The sequence below is a fragment of the Bufo bufo genome, chromosome 5 (assembly GCF_905171765.1).
Source record: "Bufo bufo chromosome 5, aBufBuf1.1, whole genome shotgun sequence".
Taxonomy (NCBI): domain Eukaryota; kingdom Metazoa; phylum Chordata; class Amphibia; order Anura; family Bufonidae; genus Bufo; species Bufo bufo.
Genome location: NC_053393.1, coordinates 464,062,330 through 464,086,459, shown reverse-complemented (window position 1 = coordinate 464,086,459; position 24,130 = coordinate 464,062,330). Strand labels below are relative to the sequence as shown.

Sequence of the window (24,130 nt, the reverse complement as noted above, 5' to 3'; positions counted from 1 at the left end):
GTACCAGTGAGGGGGTGTCCTGTACCAGTGAGGGGGGCAGGGTGCTGTACCAGTGAGGGGTGTTCTGTACCAGTGAGGGGTGTTCTGTACCAGTGAGGGGGTCTCCCTGAGCACTGACTATATATATGTGCAGGGCCCGTGGTGTGGTGTGCGGGTCACGCAGGGTAGAGCCGGTCCTCCCCCGCACTCAGCTCTACAGCACGCGGCTGTTTTGTGAAGTTTCCCCGTCCCCAAAATCTGCGTACACATCTGGAGTCTGGACACCGCCACCATGGACCCCCGATGTTTCCTGTACCACTCAGGGGGGTGTCCTGTACCAGTGAGGGGATCTCCCTGAGCACTGACTATATATATATGTGCAGGGCCTGGGCGCGGGGTGTGGTGTGCGGGTCACGCAGAGGGCGGAGCCGGTCCTCCCCCCGCACTCCGCTCTACAGCACGCGGCTGTTGTGTGAAGTTTCCCCGACCACAACATCTGCACTTACAACCGTGTACACACACTACACATCTGGACCCCACGCCATGGACCCGGCCTCCGCAGCAGGACAGGTGAGGAGGACCCCCGGCCCCGTGTCCACTCCACGTGTGTGAGGAGAATCGGGGAGCTCCGGATTTGGCGCCACTGGAGAGAAGGCGCGCCGTGTGCGGGACGTGGCTGCCGGGGGAGCTGATGAGGGGCACGTGCCCCATCCGTGTGCCGCCACCGCACTGTCCTAATCAGCCACAACTGGCACCGAGCTGTAATACGGCTGGGGCCGTTGCTCATAGCAACCAGTCAAAGGCAGGGTTATACGTGTGTGTGCGTGCTGACAGGTTGCTATGGGAAACACACTCGCTCTGCCATACATTACTTGTCTCCTTTTCGGAAACTACACACTACGTGTTCAGACTTGTGCCCTACCATTTATAATGTAGATTGTGTCCACTCCAGGCGAATGCCAGCCAATAGGGATGGGGGTTATTCATGGCAAAACCCCTTTAATGGGGACGGTTTATTAACCCCTTCTAAAGGGCCCTTTACACCGTCCTGCCAGGAGGCAATCACCGGGAATATCTTGTGAGTTCCAAACATTGCTTTGATATCAGTGTACTGTAGTATGGGGCGAGGGATCGCTGCTCCCCATAGAGATTCATTATCTGAAACGATAACTTAGGCTAGTTTCACACTTGCGGCAGAGTGATCCGGCAAGCGGTTACATTACCGGAACTGCCTGCTGGTGTTCTGTCAAACTGCTGGGGGTGTGCACCTCCGTGCAAGCGCAGTACCAGCGCATGGGAATGTTAAAATGACAGTGAGCGTTGACTTGGGCTACTTTCACACCTGCGTTAGGTGCGGATCTGTCTGGTAGCTGCACAGACGGATCCGCACCTATAATGCAAACGTTGGTACCCGTTCAGTACGGATCTATCTGCATCAAACGGATCCGTCCTGACTTACATTGAAATTCAGTGGGGGACGGATCCGTTTTCAATTGCACCAATATTGTGTCAATGTAAACGGATCCGTCCCCATTGACTTACATTGTAAGTCAGGACGGATCCGTTTGGTGTCCGCCTCCAGAACGGAATGGAGGCGAAACAGAGCCAAACTGATGCATTCTGAACGGATCCTTATCTATTCAGAATGCATTGGGGCTGAACTGATTGTGAGAGCCCTGAAACGGATCTCACAAGCGGACCCAGAAACGCCAGTGTGAAAGTAGCCTTAGGTACCCCGCGCGTGCACCCTCAGGGGTAAGGAGATCTGACTTTTTTTTTGTCTTGTAAAATCTCCTTACCCTCACTACACAGCGCGCTTCAGATTCATTGCTGGCTGGCTTCAATCTGCACATGCGCAGTGTGAGGGTAAGGAGATTTAACAAGACATAAGACCGTCAGATCTCCTTACCCCTGAGTGTGCACGCGCAGTGTCCATAAGTCAACGCTCACTGTAATTTTAATTATCCATGCCCTGGTACTGTGCTTGCGTGGAGGCGCACACCCCCGTAAGTCACGTGGGGTAAGGGAATCTGACGATTTAAGGTTTTCTGACAGAACACCGGATCCGTCAAAACGTATGCCAACTGATGGCATTTGTAAGACTGATCAGGATCCTGATCGTACTTACAAATGCATTAAAATATCGGATCCGTCTTTCCGGTGTCATCCGGAAAAAACGAATCCGTCATTTTTTTTTTTTTTCATGCACAGACCGGAAGGATGGCATTGCAGTATTTTGAATGCCTGATCCGGCACTAATACATTCCTATGGGAAAAAATGCCGGATCCGGCATTCAGGCAAGTCTCGAGTTTTTTTGGGCCGGAGATAAAACCGTAGCATGCTGCGGTATTATCTCCATCCTGAAAAGTCAAAAAGACTGAACTGAAGACATCCTGAACGGATTACTCTCCATTCAAAATGCATTAGGATAAAACTGATCAGTTCTTTTCTGGTATTGAGCCCCTAGGACGGAACTCAATGCCGGAAAAGAAAAACACAAGTGTGAAAGTACCCGTAGGCTACTTTCACACTTGCGGCAGAGTAATCCGGCAAGCAGTTCCATCGCCGGAACTGCCTGCTGGATTCGGCAAAATGTATGCCAACTGATCGCATTTGTAAGGCCTAGTTCACACGAACGTGTGTGATCCGTGGCCATATTGCGGGCCGCAATACACGGCCACAGTTCCATGTGCATTCCGCATCACGGATGCGGACCCATTAACTTCAATGGGTCCGGAATTGCGGAACGGCCGCACGGAACGGGACCCCTCGGAAGCACTATGGAGTGCTTCCGTGGGGTTGCGTCCCGTACTTCCGTTCCGCAAAAAGATAGGACATGTTCTATCTTTTTGCGGAACGGGCGGATCGCGGACCCATTAAAGTGAATGGGTCCGCGATCCGATGCGGCTGACCTACGGCCAGCGATCGTGCATTTCGGGCACGGGTCACACACGTTCGTGTGAACTCGGCCTAAGACTGATCAGGATCCTGATCAGTCTTAAAAATGCCTGATCAGTCAGAAAAATCCATTGAAATGCCGGACCAGTCTTTCCGGTGTCATCCGGCAAAATGGATCCGGCATTAATTTTTTTACCCCTTTTTCGGTCTGCACAGCGCTTGTACCAGTGCCGCAGCCCGGTCAAACAGCTGACTGGCGGGGTGCTGGGAGTCGGACACCCACAAATCTGTAATTAATGACCTATGCTGGGGACAGGCCATAAATATCTTTATTGCAGACAACCCCTTTAAGGGTGTGTCCACATGGGAAAGGTCTGCAGCCGTATCGGATGTAATGCAGCAGAATCCGCACTGAATGGTCCTGATTTTGTTGTAGTGTAAATGCTGCGGGCATGCCACAGATTTCACTCTGCAGATCCACAGTGTATCCTTCCCACGTGGACGTACCACAAGGCCACCTGCACATGTTGCAGAATACGTGAGGTTTTTCTGCGCAAATTCCTTGCAGAAAAGGTGCAGCTTTGTACAGTACCAGAAAAGGGGATGAGAGTACACAAATGTCATGTACACTTTTTCTGCAGAACATGGAAATTCATGCGGATCTTATGCGCACACAGAGCAGACAATCTGCTCCAAAAGCACGTTTAAAAAATGCACCATTTATGGGCAGGTGTGATGGCATTGGCGCTATCAGCCCTGGCAAATTCACTAACCTGGCGTAAATGAAGACTGAAATCTACTCCGGTCAGGGGCTGGAGGACACGAAGCCTGTGTGCAGTATCCGGCAACACAGGTGGTATCGGAGACCGGTGTAAAACGCCATTCTTTGATAAAGGACCCCCATCGTGTATATTGTATGCCTGACAATTGACCTGCCGTGGGGATGTTTAAATCTGCTGCATGTCAGTTGTTTGTCCGATATATAATTATATATTTATTATACTAGCAGAAGGACGTGGCTTTGCACGGGTATATTTAATCTATTTAATTTAAGGCCTCTTTCACACTTGCGTTGTCCGGATCCGTCGTGTACTCCATTTGCCGGAGGTGCCCGCCGGATCCGTAACAACGCAAGTGAACTGAAAGCATTTGAAGACGGATCCGTCTTCAAAATGCGTTCAGTGTTACTATGGCAGCCAGGACGCTATTAAAGTCCTGGTTGCCATAGTAGTAGTGGGGAGCGGGGGAGCAGTATACTTACCGTCCGTGCGGCTCCCGGGGCGCTCCAGAATGACGTCAGGGCGCCCCATGCGCATGGATGACGTGATCCATGCGCATGGGGCGCCCTGACGTCACTCTGAAGCGCCCGGGGAGCAGCACGGACGGTAAGTATTAGGGATCGACCGATATTGATTTTTTAGGGCCGATACCGATAATTTGTGAACTTTCAGGCCGATAGCCGATAATTTATACCGATATTCTGGGTATTTTTTTTTTTGAGAAAAAAAAAAATTTCCTACACAAATCTGCTGAAAATTAATGTTTATTGTTAACGTGTATTTTTTTATTTTTTTTGTAAATCTTTTTCATTTATACTTAATATTTGTGTTTTTTTTTTTCTAACTTTTAGCCCCCTTAGGGACTAGAACCCTTGTCCTATTCACCCTGATAGAGCTCTATCAGGGTGAATAGGATCTCACACTGTCCCTGCTGCTCTGTGCTCTGTGCACACAGCAGCATGGAGCTGAATATGGCAGCCAGGGCTTCAATAGCGTCCTGGCTGCCATGGTAACCCATTGGAGCCCCAGGCTTACACTGCTGGGGCTCCGATCGGAGGAGCAGGGGAGAGGGGATCCTGTGGCCACTGCCACCAATGATTAATACTGGGTGGGGGGCGCACTGCGGAACCAATGTTTTTACTATTGGGATGGGGGGCGCGCTGCGCCACCAATGAAGATAAGTCTGTCAATCATTCATATACAGGAGGCGGGAGCTGGCTGCAGAATCACATAGCCGGCTCCCGACCTCTATGAGCGGTAGCTGCGATCCGCGGCACCTAAGGGGTTAACTACCGCGGACCGCAGCTACAGTTCATAGAGGTCGGGAGCCGGCTATGTGATTCTGCAGCCAGCTCCCGCCTCCTGTATATGAATTAATGAGAGACTTATCTTCATTGGTGGAGCGGTGGCCACAGCCCCGCCCCTCCTCTTATCTTCTCTCCTGTCATTGGTGGCAGCAGCACAGGGGGAGGAGACACTGCTTCCTTCTCCCCTGTGCTGCGGAGAGAGCGCTGAGAGCAGAGCGTTCTGTGTTCCCCATACGTTATCGGTATATCGGCAAAATAGATGCCGATACCGATAATGGTCAAAATCCTCAATATCGGCCGATAATATCGGTAAAACCGATAATCGGTCGATCCCTAGTAAGTATACTGCTCCCCCACTCCCCACTACATTTTACCATGGCAAACGGGACTTTAGCGTCCTTGCAGCCATGGTAACCATTCAGAAAAAGCTAAACGTCGGATCCGGTAATGCCCCGAAACGACGTTTAGCTTAATGGGCATTGATCCGGCCTTGCGGCAAGTGTTCAGGATTTTTGACCGGAGCAAAAAGCGCAGCATGCTGCGGTATTTTCTCCGGCCAAAAAAAACGTTCCGGTCCGGAACTGAAGACATCCTGATGCATCCTGAACGGATTTCTCTCCATTCAGAATGCATTAGGATAAAACTGATCAGGATTCTTCCGGCATAGAGCCCTGACGACGGAACTCTATGCCGGAAGAAAAGAACAACGCAAGTGTGAAAGAGCCCTAATGTTTCTGTGTGTCGTTAAAAGATATCGACAGTGTCCCCCATAACAGTGACTTCTACAGCACCCCGCCCCTTTAACAGTGACCTCCACAGTTCCCCCACACCTTAACACTGAACCCCACCCCCCCACCAGTGTCCCCCATAACAGTGACCTCTACAGCACCCCGCCCCTTTAACAGTGACCTCCACAGTTCCCCCACACCTTAACACTGAACCCCACCCCCCCACCAGTGTCCCCCATAACAGTGACCTCTACAGCACCCTGCCCCTTTAACAGTGACCTCCACAGTTCCCCCCACACCTTAACATTGACCCCCCCCCCCTCACAGTCCCCTGCCACTTTAAAATGGGACCTTCACAGCAGCCCACTCCCTTAACTTTGACCTTCACAGTAGCCCGCCCCTTTAAGAGTGGGTTTCGCAACACCCCACTCCCTTGACAGTGACCTCCACAGCGTCATGCAACGTTTTGTCTCAACAATTTTTATAATGATAGACTATGGTGTCACATTGCGACACGACAGTCTCAAAAAAATCCATCGAAGATGGATGCATGTAGCAGTGTAGTTGCGCCCTATTGTCGTCCTGTAGCCCTAGCCTAAAGCTGACCTACAGCAGTGAAGAAAAATGGCTGGGTTTCTTGGAAACCTGGAGTAAAACTGTGTGTATGTGGAGACTAAGGCCCCTTTCATACGGGCAAGAATTCCGTGCGGGTGCAATGCGTGAGGTGAATCCGGACCCATTCACTTCAGTGGGGCTGTGCAGATGAGCGGGGACTGTCACACATCACTTGTGCGTTGCGTGAAAATCGCAGCATGTTCTATATTGTTCTATATTCTGCATTTTTCACGCAACGCAGGCCCCATAGATATGAATGGGTCTGCGTGAAAATTGCAAGCAAGTGTGGCTGTGGTGCGATTTATTTATTTATAATTTTTTTCACGCATGGTTGCTAGGAGACGATAGAGATTAAAGCAACCCCGGACCCCGTTAAAGTGTATTCACTGTCTGATTTTTCCCTTATAACATGGTTATAGGGGAAAATAATAGCATTCTGAATACAGAATGCATAGTACAATAGGGCTGGAGGGGTTAAAAAATAAAAATAAATAACTTGCCTCATCCAATTGATCGCGCAGCCGGCATCGTCGTCGTCTTCTTTCAGGACCTGCGCTGACGTCACCACGTGGTGAGCGCGATTGAATCATCAAAGGTCTTTTTGAAGGTTTTAACCCTTCAATCCACATTTTACGCAGCATTCTGTATTCATGTTATAAGGGAAAATAATAATTAAATTAATAGAACACCAAACCCGAACTTCAGTGAAGAAGTCCGGGGTCCGGGTACCACATTCAGGGTTTTTTTCACGCGCGTGCAAAACGCATTGCACTTGCGCTGAAAAAACTGAATATCAGAACGCAATCGCAGTCAAAACTGACTGCAATTGCGTGCCTACTGGCGCGGTTTTCCTGCAATGCACATGCGACGCATCCGGAGCAAATCGGGGACGCCCGTGTGAAAGAGGCCTAAGGGCCTGCGAGCTTCTATTGGCTGATAAGGGACATGTGACCGTGTGTATGGCAGTTGGGATTTGAGGAGAAAGACATATACTCCAATGGGGTCAATAAGATAAACAGAAAATCCTGCACCAAAAATGCACATAATCTGTGATAAATAGGGCAGATTTATTTATGTGTGATTTTATACAGTTTCTGCATACAAATCTACAAAGACCACCTGGACACGTTGCAGATTATGTTCATTACGCCCCCCGTGGATTTGCATGCAGAAAGAAATGTTGAGTGATACGGTACCAGAAAAGTGAAGGAGATATACCGTATCTCATGTACACGCGGCCTGCGTGCATTACGGAACGACTGGCCAACCCCTAATAGAACAGTCCTATCCTTTGTCTGTAATGTGTCACACAGAGTAATTTCCTCTAAGTTCTGCATATGGGATGCAAAAAAACCAAAAAAAAACGGAATGGACACTGAGGGAAAAAAAGCGTTTGTGTGTATGAGCCCTTATACGGATTTATAATGCTTTGAGTCCTGGAATCTACTGTATTAGGGCTCATGCACACGAACGTATTTCCTTTACGTGTCCGTTCAGTTTTTTTGCGGACCATATACGGAACTGTCCATTTCAATGGGTCCGCAAAAAAAACGTAAGGCACTCCGTGTGCATTCCGTTTCTGTATGTCCGTATTTTCATTCCGCAAAAAAAAGAACATGTCCTATTATTGTCCGCATTACGGACAAGGATGGGACTGTTCTATTAGGGGCCAGCTGTTCCGTTCTGCAAAATACGGAATGCACATGGACGTCATTTGTGTTTTTTGCGGATCACAAATGACATACGGTCGTGTGCATGAGCCCTTAGACAGCATTTTGTCAGTGCAAGGGCTCATGCACACAAACATGGGTCCGTATGCGGAACCATTCACTTCAATGGGTCCTCAAAAAGACTGAAATGACTTAGTGTTCATTTTGTTTCCGCATAAGAAATAGAACATGTCCTATTCTTGGCCGTTTTGCGGACAAGGTCATGCATTTTTACTAGGGATTTCCCGATACCAGTATCTGTAATGGGACCGATACCGGACATTTGCATGAGTACTTGTACTCCTGCAAATGTCCCCGATACCACTGCCAATACCTGTGCGCCCCTTCTAAATGTGTCTGTGCCCGTCCGCGGCCTGCCCCTGCATCTCGCACAGCAAAAACAGCTTCTTCTTGCTCCCAGTCTCCGCCCCTCGCCCTGATTACCAGCGGCCTCCGCTATCCCCGGCTCCACGTATGTTTAAGACTTCGCCCACAGCCATCCGACGTCACCAGTTCTGCATGTGGTGTTAGGAGGTTGTCTGGAAAGAGACTTTTTCCCGCGGCTGCTCTGATTCACACTTTCCGCAGCGGCCGCCACCGTCCCCGGCTTCTCCCCCCAAGTTCCCGATGACTCCACCCACAGACATCTGATCTCCGAATCAGGGCACAGGAGCAAGCCAGCCGCGGGAAAAGCCTCTCCAGAGTCCAGACACCCTCCGGCCTCCTCAAACAGAGTTCGCCTGCCAGTAGTTTTATAAGTTATAGGAACCGACCCTAGTAAGTGTATAAAGCTTAGTTAGAAGATTATAACCAGCCCAAGTGGTCACAGACAGAAAGAAATAAAGGTGATAGTGTCTGTCTTCTATGGCCCTGGTCCTTCCCTTCCTGCCTGCAAGCTGCACATTGATCTCTAAGGCTCAGTTCACACCTGAGCGTTCTGAAAGGATTGCTCTGTATGCGCGATTGTACGGGCGTTTACAAGCGCGCATACAGAGACAAGTGTACACACAGTGTCGCGCGTTCCCGAAAGTCTATGTACGGGAACGCGCGACAAGCGCCCAAAAAAACGCTCCTGTACTTGTGTGAGCGTCGGGCGTTTTACAGCGCGATCGTACGCGCTGTAAAACGCCCAGGTGAGAACCATTCCCATAGGGAAGCATTGGTTTCTCCTTGTTGAGCGTTTTACAGCGCGTAGGAACGCGCTGTAAAACGCTCAGGTGTGAACTGAGCCTAAAAGCAGGCATTAGGGCAAGAAGAAATATACATTACTGTAGGATGGCCACAAGACTATTATACTGAGGAGGGGCTTCAAAAATAGTTGTCCTGACTCCTTATAGTATAACGTCTCCTTGTGGCTGCCCCCATTCAGTATAACGTCTCCTTGTGGCTGCCCCCATTCAGTATAACGTCTCCTTGTGGCCGCCCCCATTCAGTATAACGTCTCCTTGTGGCCGCCCCCATTCAGTATAACGTCTCCTTGTGGCCGCCCCCATACAGTGTAACGTCTCCTTGTGGCTGCCCCCATACAGTATAATGGACCTCTCACTGACACACGCTGCCAGTTTCTCGAATTGAACTTGCTCGTTTGGCCTAAATCTGTTTGAAAATAAAGCTAGACATGAGTAATTTCAGTGTATGACATGGGGGGCACCACGTCCTTCCTAATAACAAGAAGTAGCGTTTCACCTGATCAGTCCAACCAGCAGGTCCACATCAGTTATCCCTCAGTGCCGTGGCTGGTGAAAGCACAGTCCTCCACAGTGTAGTAGTCGGTGACATCACTCCGGTACTGACTGGAAGCTCTTGGCAGAATGTAGACGTACCCCAACTATCAGAACTACCAGTGGGTCACATTTACAAAGATTGGTGTTTTCATGCTGGTCTTTGTTAGTGCCCCGAAGTCGATTCGCATGAAACATTGTTTCAATACTGTAGCAGCGAGCGCTCCGTACAGTTTTAGAATGTATTGTCTCCTATGAGCCGAAGTTATTACTTTGCGAAGTCTTGAAACTTTGTGTAATAACCTCATAAATTGATTTCTACTGTAAAGAATGTTTTATGAAATCAATTTATGAAGTTATTACGTGAAGTCTTATGAGACTTCGCGAACTAATAATTTCGGCTCATCGGAGCTAATACATTCTAATACTCTTTCCGTACAGTATTAAAACAAAGTTTTATGCGAATAGAATTCGGATGGTTCATCCAAAGTCGATTCGCTCATCCCTAATTATAATAATTGGTGGCACAGTCCACCCCCACCCCGGTATTATCTTCAATGCTGGCAGTGGCCACAGGGTCCCCTCCTCCTCAGTATATTCAATGGTGGCAGTGGCGGCTTCTGATCGGGGCCCCAGCAGTGTAATCGTGGGGCTCCGATCGGTTACCATAGCAGCCAGGACGCTACTGAAGCCTTCCATGGCTAGCTCCCTGCTGCTGTGTGCACAAAGCACAGTGCAGCAGGGACAATGTAAGGCTACTTTCACACTGCCTTTTCTGGGTCCACTTGTGAGATTCGTTTCAAGGCTCTCACAAGCAGCCCAAAACGGATCAGTTCAGCCCCAATGCATTCTGAATGGATAAGGATCCTTTCAGAATGCATCAGTTTGGCTCCGTTCCGCCTCTATTCCGCTCTTGAGGCGGACACCTAAACGCTGCTTGCAGCGTTTTGGTATCCGCCTGGCGGTGCGGAGCCAAACGGATCCGTCCTGACTTACAATGTAAGTCAATGGGTACGGATCCGTTTACATTGACACAATATTGGTGCAATTGTAAACGGATCCGTCCCCCATTGACTTTAAATGTAAGTCAGGACGAATCCGTTTGACTTACACTTAGACTTTTTTTACTTAGTTATGCAGACGGATCCGTACTGAACGGATACCAGCGTTTGCATTTATAGGTGCGGATCCGTCTGTGCAGATACCAGACAGATCCGCACCTAACGCAGGTGTGAAAGTAGCCTAAATCAGAACTAGTGCGGCACCTGAGGGGTTAACTGCCGCGGATCGCAGCTACCACTCATAATGGTCGGGAGCCGACTATGTGATTCTGCAGTCAGCTCCCGCCTCCTGTATATGAATAAATTAGAGATTTATCTTCATTGGTGGCGCAGTGCGGCCCCCACCCCAGTATTAAAAGCATTGGTGGCGCAGTGCGCGCCCCCCAGTATTAATCATTGGTGGCAGTGGCCACAGGGTCCCCTCTCCCCTCCTCCTCAGTGGCAGTTCCCATCGGAGCCCCAGCAGTGTAATCCTGGGGCTCTGATCGGTTACCATGGCAGCCAGGACGCTACTGAAGCCCTGGCCGCCATAGTCTGCTCCCTGCTGCTGTGTGTACAGAGCAACAGGGACAGTGTGAGGTCCTATTCACCCTAATAGAGCTCTATCAGGGTGAATAGGACAAGGGTTCTAGTCCCTAAGGGGGCTAAAAGTTAGTAAAAAAAAAACACACCAAAATATTAAGTATAAATGAAAAAGAAAGATTTACAAAAAAAAACTACACGTTAACAATAAACATTCATTTTCAGCAGATTTGTGTAGGAATTAATTTTTTTTCAAAAATGAAAATTCACAGAATATCGGTATAGATTATCGGCTATTGGCCTGAAAGTTCACAGATTATCGGTATCTGCTCTAAAAACCCAATATCGGTCTATCCCTAGTAAAATCCTATTTTCCCTAATAGATCTCTATTAGGGAGAACAGCACAAGGGTTCTAGCCCCCTAAGGTGGCTAAAGGAAAGAAAAAAAAAAAAAAAAGTTTAAATCACCCCTCTCCCAATTTTACATATAAAAATATAAACACAATAAAAAATATATATATATTACGTATATCGCCACTTCCGAAAAAGTTGAAACTATTAAAATATTAAAAAATATCTTGTATGCGGTGAACACCGTAACAGAAAAAAAATTACACACTATTTTATTTTTTATTTTTTGTTACCCTGTCCCCCCAAAAAATAGGATAGGACTGTTCTATTATAAGCCGGACGTTCCATTAAATGCGGAATGCACACGTTTTTTTTTTTGTTTTTTTCCCGCATGGTATTGAGTATCACAATACTTTTTATGACATTGAAATTGAATAAAAATGTTGGTATCGTGACAGCCCTAGATGACAGCTATCTCTGTATACACACTTACGCAGGGAATGCTATCAATCTCTGATATCACCTCCCCTGTGAACAATTGAAGTCAGAAAAAGCAGAGATATAAATGTATAAATTACAAGTTTTTTCCCATAAAACTATATCTCAATCTGCTCAGCTCCTCCTGCTCTATAACATCTTTGACAACCCCTTCAAGGGAGCTATTGCTCATGGGTAACACTCCCACTTTACCCCTACTTAGAGGGTGACAGTTGGACTTGTATCATGAAACAATGGGAGGTCCAGGTGCCGCCCGATACTTCCCGATTAAGCATATGCCACTAACGCGCCTGTTGTCACTCCCTTATGGAAATATTAAAGAAGAATAGTAAATGATGGGTTGTCTGTGTTCTAAGAGGGAGGAATGGGGGGTGTCGAGGAGGGGGTGTGACTGTATTTTATGTGTGGGGAAGTGTAACCTAGCGGCGCATCATGACTTCAAACTTTCTGAACGCTGTCTGTGCCTGACTTACAATATCTGACTTTCCCTTTAAAAATCCTCCTACAACTATATGCAGCGAGGCATTGTTAGGTTTTTGACTACTTTGGCATTTTTTTTTTTTTTTTATATTAAATATAGACCTTTATTTTTGCAGCCCAAAGTACATATTTTAAAGTGAGGCATTTTTAGTTTTGACGGGACTTATGAACAGTTTAATGAGACTCTTGAAAATCATCGAGGGGAGTCCTGAAACGTTTTTAATAGTCGTGATGGGGGAGGGAGTAGCCCTTTGAAATTCAGCAGTAAGTTTTTTCTTAATTAAAGCCCATCAGTTCCCAGCATTACATGGGGTGAAGTACGTTGGCTCTTTGTTCCTAATCAGTAATTGTGATCCCCTGAAGCTGGCTCCTCGGGAGCAGAGGTGGAAGTAATAGAGGAATCGGGGAGGGGGGGAAATAATTTAGCGCAGAGTATGCGCAGCAGGGACGTGGCACAGCAGCACAAAGGCAAAGGAGCTAATGCAGTTTCTCTTGAAAGTAATTTTTCATTCTTTGTAAAAATGGCTCACAGCTCCTCACAAATATTCTTCCATTAAGTCATTAAAATGTTACATTTTCCAGTGCTTCAATTTAACCTCATAGAGATGTGGAAGTAAAATGTCTTCACAGGTAAGCCCAGCCGCTCCCCGGCGTAACTAGCGGCTTGCGGCAGCCCCCGGGTGAGGCCGACTCCTTGAAGTTAGGCAACAAGTATAGAGCTGAATAGAGGAGCTCACAGCACAAGCCACGTAAATGGTTTGCAGTGGGAGGAAAGTGAGCGTTTCTTCTGCTGCCTCTGTAACTATGCATTGGCAAAGCATGCCCCCTCAATAGACAGGTATGCACATTTGTATAGACTAGGAAGAACTGGACGCAGCAAAAAAAAAGCTTTCTAAAAAAAAATGCACCTCAGAAATAACTGAGACTCTTCTATCTAGTGCAGGGTTTCAGGGATAAGGCCAGTTTGATGTGCGTCTGATCACCAGGATGAAAGGGGTCATCTAAAGGATTAGGCCCCTTTCACACGAGCAAGTGCCACGCATCGGACTTGCAGTGTGTGTGTGTCGGGGTAAGCACCTGTCCTGTGCGCCCAGCACTGACTGGATTGCATAGAATTGTATTGCTTTATGATGCTATGTAACCCTTAGGGCTCATGCCCATGAACTTAAGGGCTCCGTGCCTGTGCTGCGGAGCGCAAATTGCCGTATGCAGTGCACAGGCACCGGCCGCGGGGCATCCGCAGCGGATTGCAGACCCATCCATTTGAATGGGGTCCGCACTACAAAAAAGTAGTGCATGCACTACTTTTTTGCTGTGCGGAGGCATGGCCAGAAACCCCACGGAAGGACACCCTAGTGCTTCCGATCTGTGCTTCCGCACCGCATCTCCCGGATTGTGGACCCATAGTCACGTCCATTTTCTCAGTCTGCTCCATATTTAAAGGGAGTCTGTCACCTACATAACATGTTTTAAACTGATGATATGGCTCTGTGGGAGGCAGATCCACAACACTGATGGTACCCATGTTTAGTTTTTCAGAGCCTCCAAAGTACCTAAAATGAAGTTTTAAAAATATGCAAATTACCTATCGCAAGTGCCCAGGGGCGGAGAGTGTGCTGCACGTGCCCAGTGCTCCCCGCCTTACTTGCTCCTGACTCCTCCCCTCTGTATCGTCCGGCCAGCCCTGTATCCTGGCGGCGTCATTTTCATCTCCATTCATAATCCAGAGCCTGTGCGCTTTACCGCCGGTGTACGTAACTGGCGCGTGCGCACGGCATAACAGTATGCCTCTGCCCACAGTGGGCAATGTACTGCACATGCCTGGACCCGGCGGTGAAGCGAACAGGCACTAGATTATGAATGGAGATGAGAATGACCCAGCAAGGATACAGGGCTGGCCGGACGATACAGAGGGGACGAGTCAGGAGCAAGTAAGGCGGGGAGCACTGGGCACGTGCAGCACACTCTCCGCCCCTGGGCACTTGCGATAGGTAATTTGCATATTTTTAAAACTTCATTTTAGGTACTTTGGAGGCTCTGAAAAACTAAACATGGGTACCATCAGTGTTGTGGATCTGCCTCCCACAGAGCGATATCATCAGTTTAAAACATGTTATGTAGGTGACAGACTCCCTTTAACCACCTCCGGACCGCCTAACGCAGGATCGCGTTCCGGAGGTGGCAGCGCTGCGCACAGTCACGCATATACGCGTCATCTTGCGATGGCCGAGATTTCCTGTGAACGCGCGCACACAGGCGCGCGTTCACAGGAACGGAAGGTAAGAGAGTTGATCTCCAGCCTGCTAGCGGCGATCGTTCGCTGGCAGGCTGGAGATGTGTTTTTTTTTAACCCCTAACAGGTATATTAGACGCTGTTTTGATAACAGCGTCTAATATACCTGCTACCTGGTCCTCTGGTGGTCCCCTTTGTTTGGATCGACCACCAGAGGACACAGGTAGCTCAGTAAAGTAGCACCAAGCACCACTACACTACACTACACCCCCCCCCCCCCCGTCACTTATTAACCCCTTATTAGCCCCTGATCACCCCATATAGACTCCCTGATCACCCCCCTGTCATTGATTACCCCCCTGTCATTGATCACCCCCCTGTAAAGCTCCATTCAGATGTCCGCATGATTTTTACGGATCCACTGATAGATGGATCGGATCCGCAAAACGCATCCGGACGTCTGAATGAAGCCTTACAGGGGCATGATCAATGACTGTGGTGATCACCCCATATAGACTCCCTGATCACCCCCTGTCATTGATTACCCCCCTGTCATTGATTACCCCCCTGTAAAGCTCCATTCAGACGTCCGCATGATTTTTACGGATCCACTGATGGATGGATCCGATCCGCAAAACGCATCCGGACGTCTGAATGAAGCCTTACAGGGGCATGATCAATGACTGTGGTGATCACCCCCCTGTCATTGATTACCCCCCTGTAAAGCTCCATTCAGATGTCCGCATGATTTTTACGGATGCACTGATAGATGGATCCGATCCGCGCAAAACGCATCCGGACGTCTGAATGAAGCCTTACAGGGGCATGATCAATGACTGTGGTGATCACCCCCCTGTCATTGATTACCCCCCTGTAAAGCTCCATTCAGATGTCCGCATGATTTTTACGGATGCACTGATAGATGGATCCGATCCGCGCAAAACGCATCCGGACGTCTGAATGAAGCCTTACAGGGGCATGATCAATGACTGTGGTGATCACCCCCCTGTCATTGATCAACCCCCTGTAAAGCTCCATTCAGATGTCCGCATGATTTTTACGGATGCACTGATAGATGGATCGGATCCGCAAAACGCATCCGGACGTCTGAATGAAGCCTTACAGGGGCGTGATCAATGACTGTGGTGATCACCCCATATAGACTCCCTGATCACCCCCCTGTCATTGATTACCCCCCTGTCATTGATTACCCCCCTGTAAAGCTCCATTCAGACGTCCGCATGATTTTTACGGATCCACTGATGGATGGATCGGATCCGCAAAACGCATCCGGACGTCTGAATGAAGCCTTACAGGGGCGTGATCAATGACTGTGGTGATCACCCCATATAGACTCCCTGATCACCCCCCTGTAAAGCTCCATTCAGATGTCCGCATGGTTTTTACGGATGCACTGATAGATGGATCGGATCCGCAAAACGCATACGGACGTCTGAATGAAGCCTTACAGGGGCGTGATCAATGACTGTGGTGATCACCCCATATAGACTCCCTGATCACCCCCCTGTCATTGATTACCCCCCTGTCATTGATTACCCCCCTGTAAAGCTCCATTCAGATGTCCGCATGGTTTTTACGGATGCACTGATAGATGGATCGGATCCGCAAAACGCATACGGACGTCTGAATGAAGCCTTACAGGGGCGTGATCAATGACTGTGGTGATCACCCCATATAGACTCCCTGATCACCCCCCTGTCATTGATTACCCCCCTGTCATTGATTACCCCCCTGTAAAGCTCCATTCAGACGTCCGCATGATTTTTACGGATCCACTGATAGATGGATCGGATCCGCAAAACGCATCCGGACGTCTGAATGAAGCCTTACACGGGCGTGATCAATGACTGTGGTTATCACCCCATATAGACTCCCTGATCACCCCCCTGTCATTGATCACCCCTCTGTAAGGCTCCATTCAGACATTTTTTTGGCAAGACAAGTTAGCGGAATTTTTTATTTTTTTTTCTTACAAAGTCTCATATTCCACTAACTTGTGTGAAAAAATAAAATCTCACATGAACTCACCATACCCCTCACGGAATCCAAATGCGTAAAATTTTTTAGACATTTATATTCCAGACTTCTTCTCACGCTTTAGGGCCCCTAGAATGCCAGGGCAGTATAAATACCCCACATGTGACCCCATTTCGGAAAGAAGACACCCCCAGGTATTCCGTGAGGGGCATATTGAGTCCATGAAAGATTGAAATTTTTGTCCCAAGTTAGCGGAACGGGAGACTTTGTGAGAAAAAAATTAAAAATATCAATTTCCGCTAACTTGTGCCAAAAAAATTTTTTTTATATGAACTAGCCATGCCCCTCATTGAATACCTTGGGGTGTCTTCTTTCCAAAATGGGGTCACATGTGGGGTATTTATACTGCCCTGGCATTCTAGGGGCCCCAAAGCGTGAGAAGAAGTCTGGTATCCAAATGTCTAAAAATGCCCTCCTAAAAGGAATTTGGGCCCCTTTGCGCATCTAGGCTGCAAAAAAGTGTCACACATCTGGTATCGCCGTACTCAGGAGAAGGTGGGGAATGTGTTTTGGGGTGTCATTTTACATATACCCATGCTGGGTGAGAGAAATATCTTGGTCAAATGCCAACTTTGTATAAAAAAATGGGAAAAGTTGTCTTTTGCCAAGATATTTCTCTCACCCAGCAAGGGTATATGTAAAATGACACCCCAAAACACATTCCCCAACTTCTCCTGAATACGGCAATACCACATGTGTGACACTTTTTTGCAGCCTAGGTGGGCAAAGGGGCCCACATTCCAAAGAGCACCTTTAGGATTTCACAGGTCATTTACCTACTTACCACACATTAGGGCCCCTGGAAAATGCCAGGGCAGTATAACTACCCCACAAGTGACCCCATTTTGGAAAGAAGACACCCCAAGGTATTCCGTGAGGGGCATGGCGAGTTCCTAGAATTTTTTATTTTTTGTCACAAGTTAGTGGAAAATGATGATTTTTTTTTTTTTTTTTTTTTTTCATACAAAGTCTCATATTCCACTAACTTGTGACAAAAAATAAAAACTTCCATGAACTCACTATGCCCATCAGCGAATACCTTGGGGTGTCTTCTTTCCAAAATGGGGTCACTTGTGGGGTGGTTATACTGCCCTGGCATTCTAGGGGCCCAAATGTGTGGTAAGGAGTTTGAAATCAAATTCTGTAAAAAATGACCTGTGAAATCCGAAAGGTGCTCTTTGGAATATGGGCCCCTTTGCCCACCTAGGCTGCAAAAAAGTGTCACACATCTGGTATCTCCGTACTCAGGAGAAGGTGGGGAATGTGTTTTGGGGTGTCATTTTACATATACCCATGCTGGGTGAGAGAAATATCTTGGCAAAAGACAACTTTTCCCATTTTTTTATACAAAGTTGGCATTTGACCAAGATATTTCTCTCACCCAGCATGGGTATATGTAAAATGACACCCCAAAACACATTCCCCACCTTCTCCTGAGTACGGAGATACCAGATGTGTGACACTTTTTTGCAGCCTAGGTGGGCAAAGGGGCCCATATTCCAAAGAGCACCTTTCGGATTTCACAGGTCATTTTTTACAGAATTTGATTTCAAACTCCTTACCACACATTTGGGCCCCTAAAATGCCAGGGCAGTATAACTACCCCACAAGTGACCCCATTTTGGAAAGAAGAGACCCCAAGGTATTTCGTGATGGGCATAGTGAGTTCATAGAAGTTTTTATTTTTTGTCACAAGTTAGTGGAATATGAGACTTTGTAAGAAAAGAAAAAAAAAAAAAAAAAAAATCATCATTTTCCGCTAACTTGTGACAAAAAATAAAAAGTTCTATGAACTCACTATGCCCATCAGTGAATACCTTAGGGTGTCTACTTTCAGAAATGGGGTCTTTTGTGGGGTGTTTGTACTGTCTGGGCATTGTAGAACCTCAGGAAACATGACAGGTGCTCAGAAAGTCAGAGCTGCTTCAAAAAGCGGAAATTCACATTTTTGTACCATAGTTTGTAAACGCTATAACTTTTACCCAAACCATTTTTTTTTTACCCAAACATTTTTTTTTTATCAAAGACATGTAGAACTATAAATTTAGAGCAAAATTTCTATATGGATCTCGTTTTTTTTTGCAAAATTTTACAACTGAAAGTGAAAAATGTCATTTTTTTGCAAAAAAATCGTTAAATTTCGATTAATAACAAAAAAAGTAAAAATGTCAGCAGCAATGAAATACCACCAAATGAAAGCTCTATTAGTGAGAAGAAAAGGAGGTAAAATTCATTTGGGTGGTAAGTTGCATGACCGAGCAATAAACGGTGAAAGTAGTGTAGGTCAGAAGTGTAAAAAGTGGCCTGGTCTTTCAGGGTGTTTAAGCACTGGGGGCTGAGGTGGTTAAAGAGGTAGGCTCATCCTAGACATTGGCGGCCTATCGCCTAGGATAAGCCATCAATCTCAGATAGGTGTGGGTCCCACCTCTGGGGCCTACTGCTATCTCCAGAACAGGGCTCCCGTAGTGAAGGAAGGGTGTGCTCTCCATTCATTGCGGTGGGAGTTCCAAAAATGGCAAAATAAGTGCGCTCTGCTATTTAAGTCCCATAGCAGTGAACGGAGGGTGGCCACGAATGCCGGCTTCTCTCCGTTCACTTTGGGGAGCCCCATTTTGGAGATAATTGTGGGTCCCAAAACTATCTGACACTGACGGCATATCCTAGTGGTATGCTATCAATGTCTGAGATGAGGCAACCGCTTTAAAAAGGGTTTTCCTTGACTTTAATGGTGATGACCCTATCCTGAGGATAGGTAATCAGTATCTGATCGGTGGGGGTCAGACACCCAGCACCTCCGCTGATCACCTCCGGTGAGCACAGCGCCATACATTCTATAGAGGCTGTGCTTGGTATTGCAGCACTTAGGCCACTTGATCGATGAATGTGATGTCACTGGCCTATGGAAATTTGAGAGAAGGCCATGGCGTTTACTGCGAGCGCCGTTGCGTTCTCAACCAGCTGACCGGTGGGGGTCCTGATTGTCGAATCCCCACCGATCTGGTACTGATGACCTATCCTAATAGGAAAACCCCTTTATATGAATGAGGAGTGCAGCTTTGCACAGTGAGGTAATGTCTTAGCAGGGGTTAGAGAAGTCCCAAGGTCTCTAGTAACTGAGGTGCTTCATTTATGACAGATCTTGTGGTCAGTGATTTCACGTGTCCTCACCGCACCGTTGTCATCTGGCCGCGTTCATAGCAATGTTGATACTGGGACATAAGCCAGGTGTGTAATTAATCTGTAAAACTCTTTTCATGTTTCTTCGATCTACAGAAGCGACGCTTTAATCCTAAATCCATGACGGAAGAGCTACGTAGAATATTCGCTGAAGACGGGGCTTCAGAGAATGAAGATTTTGAAGGCTTCTCACAGAAGGATATGGAGGATCAGGTGGGAAGGAAACAGATTTCTGCACGACTCTGATGTTTGTGCAGCACGGGTTTTAATAACTGAGGTACATCCACAGGTGGTAGAAAAATCACATTCTGTGGCAAATCTGTGTGGATTATGATTCATTTTTCTATATTGAAAGGGGTGAAATGTACAGTGAAAATATTAATTTCTGCACAGATTTTGATTTTTTTGCTAGCAAATCTGGTGGATGGAAAATCTGCAGTGTGCGGCTACATGTAGAGGACGCGATGACGCCTGTAAAACAGTCAGAGGCCTTTACAGTCTTGCTCTCTAAAAAGACTTGTGTAACTGTACGCATGAGACTTTCTTCGGGCTGGAGCTCCGTGTTCAGTCCCTGCCGCCCGCACCATTAGTGGGAGGAACTGAACAGACGCACTGGTGCGGGGCTTCAGATGACAGCGGGAGCCCGTTAGTGAGCGAAGCCAGGCTCCTGCTGTAACCGCCGACCCTAGAGACAACTTCAATGCTAGCCACTTAAAGGGAACCTGTCACCGGGATTTTGTGTATAGAGCTGAGGACATGGGTTGCTAGATGGCCACTAGCACATCCGCAATACCCAGTCCCCATAGCTCTGTGTGCTTTTATTGTGTAAAAAAAAAAAAAAAATAACTATTTGATCCATATCCAAATTACCCTGAGATGAGTCCTGTACGTGAGATGAGTCGGGGACAGGACTAATCTCAGGTTAATTTGCATATGTATCAAATCGTTTTTTTTTTCTTTTTACACAATAAAAGCACACAGAGCTATGGGGACTGGGTATTGCGGATGTGCTAGTGGCCATCTAGCAACCCATGTCCTCAGCTCTATACACAAAATCCCGGTGACAGGTTCCCTTTAAGTGGCTAGCATTGAAGTTGTCTCTAGGGTCGGCGGTTACAGCAGGAGCCTGGCTTCGCTCACTAACGGGCTCCCGCTGTCATCTGAAGCCCCGCACCAGTGCTAGTGGCGATCTAACAACCCATGTCCTCAGCTCTATACACAAAATCCTGGTGACAGGTTCCTTTTAACTCCTTAGAGTCAATAGCGATTGTTGCATCTAGATAGTTAGAGGGACGGGGCTCCTTCTGCCACCATGAGACATTGCAGCAGAGGCCGAACTAGACTGTCTATTAGATGACACAATAGGCATTATAAATGCTGTCTCCTAGTAGGACAAAAAAAATAAGTTGCAGGTTAATAATGAAACATCCGAAGTCGATTGACATAAAACTTCGTACTAATACTGTACGGAGCAGGAGCTCCATACAGTATTAGAATGTATAGGCTCCGATGAGCCGAATTTATTGCTTCACTTCACGTAATAACTTCATAAATTAAAGGGAACCTGTCATCAACTTTATGTTGACCTCACTGAGTGCAGTATAAAATAGTGACAGAAATGCTGATTTCAGTGGTGTGTCACTCATGAGCTAAAAGTAAGAGGTTGCTGAGAACCAGCATCTTAATCATTGTAGCCCAGGCCTTGAAAAGAGTCAAATCTACCTGAGAAGATTCATAGTTATACATAATCTCCTGCTCTCTCGCCCTTCTGCTGATGGTAGGCAGTTCTCTCCTAGAGAGAAAGGGAGAAAACTAGGTAGAAGACTGTCAGTCATCAGTAGGTGGGCAGGAGAGCAGGAATTCATGGATAACCACTAAGGGTGGGTTCCCACTAGCGTTATGGAGTCCGTTATAGCTTTCCGTTATAACAGGGTTATAACGGAATCCATAGGATGGAATGCAAAATGGAAGCCTTTAAGAGGCATTCCGTTTTGCTCCGTCCTAATAGAAATCTATGGGAAAACATAATGGATCCGTCTGGGTCCCGTTATGCAAGACGGAAAACAAAGTCCTGTCGACAGGACTTTGTTTTCCGTCTTTCATAACGGGAGCCAGACGGATCCGTTTTGATTCCCATAGACTTCTATTAGGATGGAGAGCAAACGGAAAGCCTTTTTAAAGGCGTCCATTTTGCATTCCGTCATAATGCAAGCAAAACGCATCCGCCCTTCCGTCTTATGGATTCCGTTATGTTCCGTTTATAACGGACTCCATAACGCTAGTGTGAACTCACCCTTACTTTTAACTTATAAATGACAGACCGGTGAAATCAACTCGCCTGTCTCTACTTTATTCTGCCGTTAGTATGGGCAGCATAAAGTTGATGACCGGTTCCCTTTAATTTGTACTGTAAAAAAAAAACATTTCCCGAACTCTGGTTCGGTTCCAAGGTACCACAGTTTGTACAGTATTAGAACGAAGTTTTATGCGAATCGACTTCGGATGTTTCATCCGGAGTTGATTCGCCCATCCCTAGTCGTTAGTTGTGGCCTTAAAAATAACCAATAGCGCTTAATGTCTTATTACATACTCCTTCTTGGCTGAAAATACTCCTCAACAGTGCTAACAGGAGTATTTTTTATTCTTCTGGTAAAAAAAAATATAGTGTGACCTCTGGCTACATGTGAACACACTGGAAGACGGGGGCTAAAGTCTTGGCTGAGGCCATGGTTTAGACTTCTCCTTGGCTGGTTGTCCTACTCGCTTTAGGCCTCTTTTTTTACACGAACAATACGGATTGTGTCAGGATGCGTTCAATAAAACTCAGACGATTTCAGTCAGTTTTGTCTGCGATTGCATTCGGTGTTTCAGTGAAAGCATATGGTTTCTTCTCCTACTGGACCAGCTTGTGTTTAGCGTAGTATTGTTCATGAACCAGACACCTGGTCCAGTGGTTTTCCACTTTGTGTGGAGACCACGAGCTGACCACCCATGGTACATTTCATAAATGTTTCTGTTGAGTTACGAAGATGACAGATGAAACGCTTTCTGTAGATCAGCGAGCATTACTGTGTCATGTTTTGCTCTTAGGATGTGAGTGATGATCACAGAGAAGACGCGCTCGCAGACAGTGCAGAGGAATCCCTACCACTTAAAAAGAGAAAGTTTGGGCTGCGCATTGCTCTGCAGTTTCCCAGCAAGAGGCCTTCTTATCAGGGTAAGAAGCCTTCCGGTACTCCTAAGGTGACGCCAGTCCAGAACAGAAAGAAGGAGACTGCAATAACCGGAAACAAGAAGGATTCCGCATCTGATGGAGAGAATGTGTCTAACCGGGAGAATTCAAACGCCCTCGCCAAAAGAGCGATGAACATTAAGGAGAATAAAGCCGTGGTAAGTATTGCATTAATAGGTAAAGCCATTATCAGAAGTGTTCACACACAGCACCTGTCTGACTGAGAACCTATTCCACATCCAAGGAGCAGCAGCAACTGTGTGGCTTTTTACAAACCCTGTTCAGACCTATGGAAGAAATGTAGAAATTTCGACCATAAATTTGCTGCTTATCTTGGTAACGCACAGGGTTTTTCCTCTCTCTTTATTAGCATTTTGTGTGGTGTTTTTCCCTTGGTGTATTTTTCGAGGCGCAGCGTGCTCTGTGTGTGTTGTTTTTCTGTCTGTTTTCCCGTATGCATCTCTATAAGGCTCATAGAAAGAAATAAAAGGCCCAAATATTGTGTACGAGTCAGACCTAACAGTCATAATCATTGGTCCCCGCTTGACACACAGGAATGGCTAGAAATGTCCGCTCAGCCAGAGCTTGCGGTTCCAGCCATTTCTGGTATGCCAAGCGGGGACCATAGCAGCACTAGAAAGGCAATGATTGTGTTGTGTGTGTGTTTTTTTTTTTTTTTTTTTTTTTTTTTTTTTTTTTAAAATTAGCCCATTATGGCCCTTTTTACAAAAAGAAATGTTCTCCAGGAAAACCCCTGTAAAATTCAACACGCCTAATGTTC

The 24,130-nt window shown here is 46.9% G+C and overlaps 1 protein-coding gene across 1 annotated transcript in view; it reads left to right on the top strand.

The window, feature by feature from the left end:
* The first annotated feature begins 406 nt into the window (after nt 1-406).
* The window catches only part of CDCA7L (cell division cycle associated 7 like), a 37,938-nt gene continuing 14,214 nt past the window's right edge, over nt 407-24,130 (top strand). Inside the window, exons 1-3 of the mRNA XM_040433721.1 lie at nt 407-549; nt 20,214-20,330; nt 23,208-23,507. Of these exons, the coding sequence (XP_040289655.1) occupies nt 523-549; nt 20,214-20,330; nt 23,208-23,507 (444 nt within the window). The 5' untranslated portion in view covers nt 407-522. The remainder of the gene's footprint in view (nt 550-20,213; nt 20,331-23,207; nt 23,508-24,130) is intronic.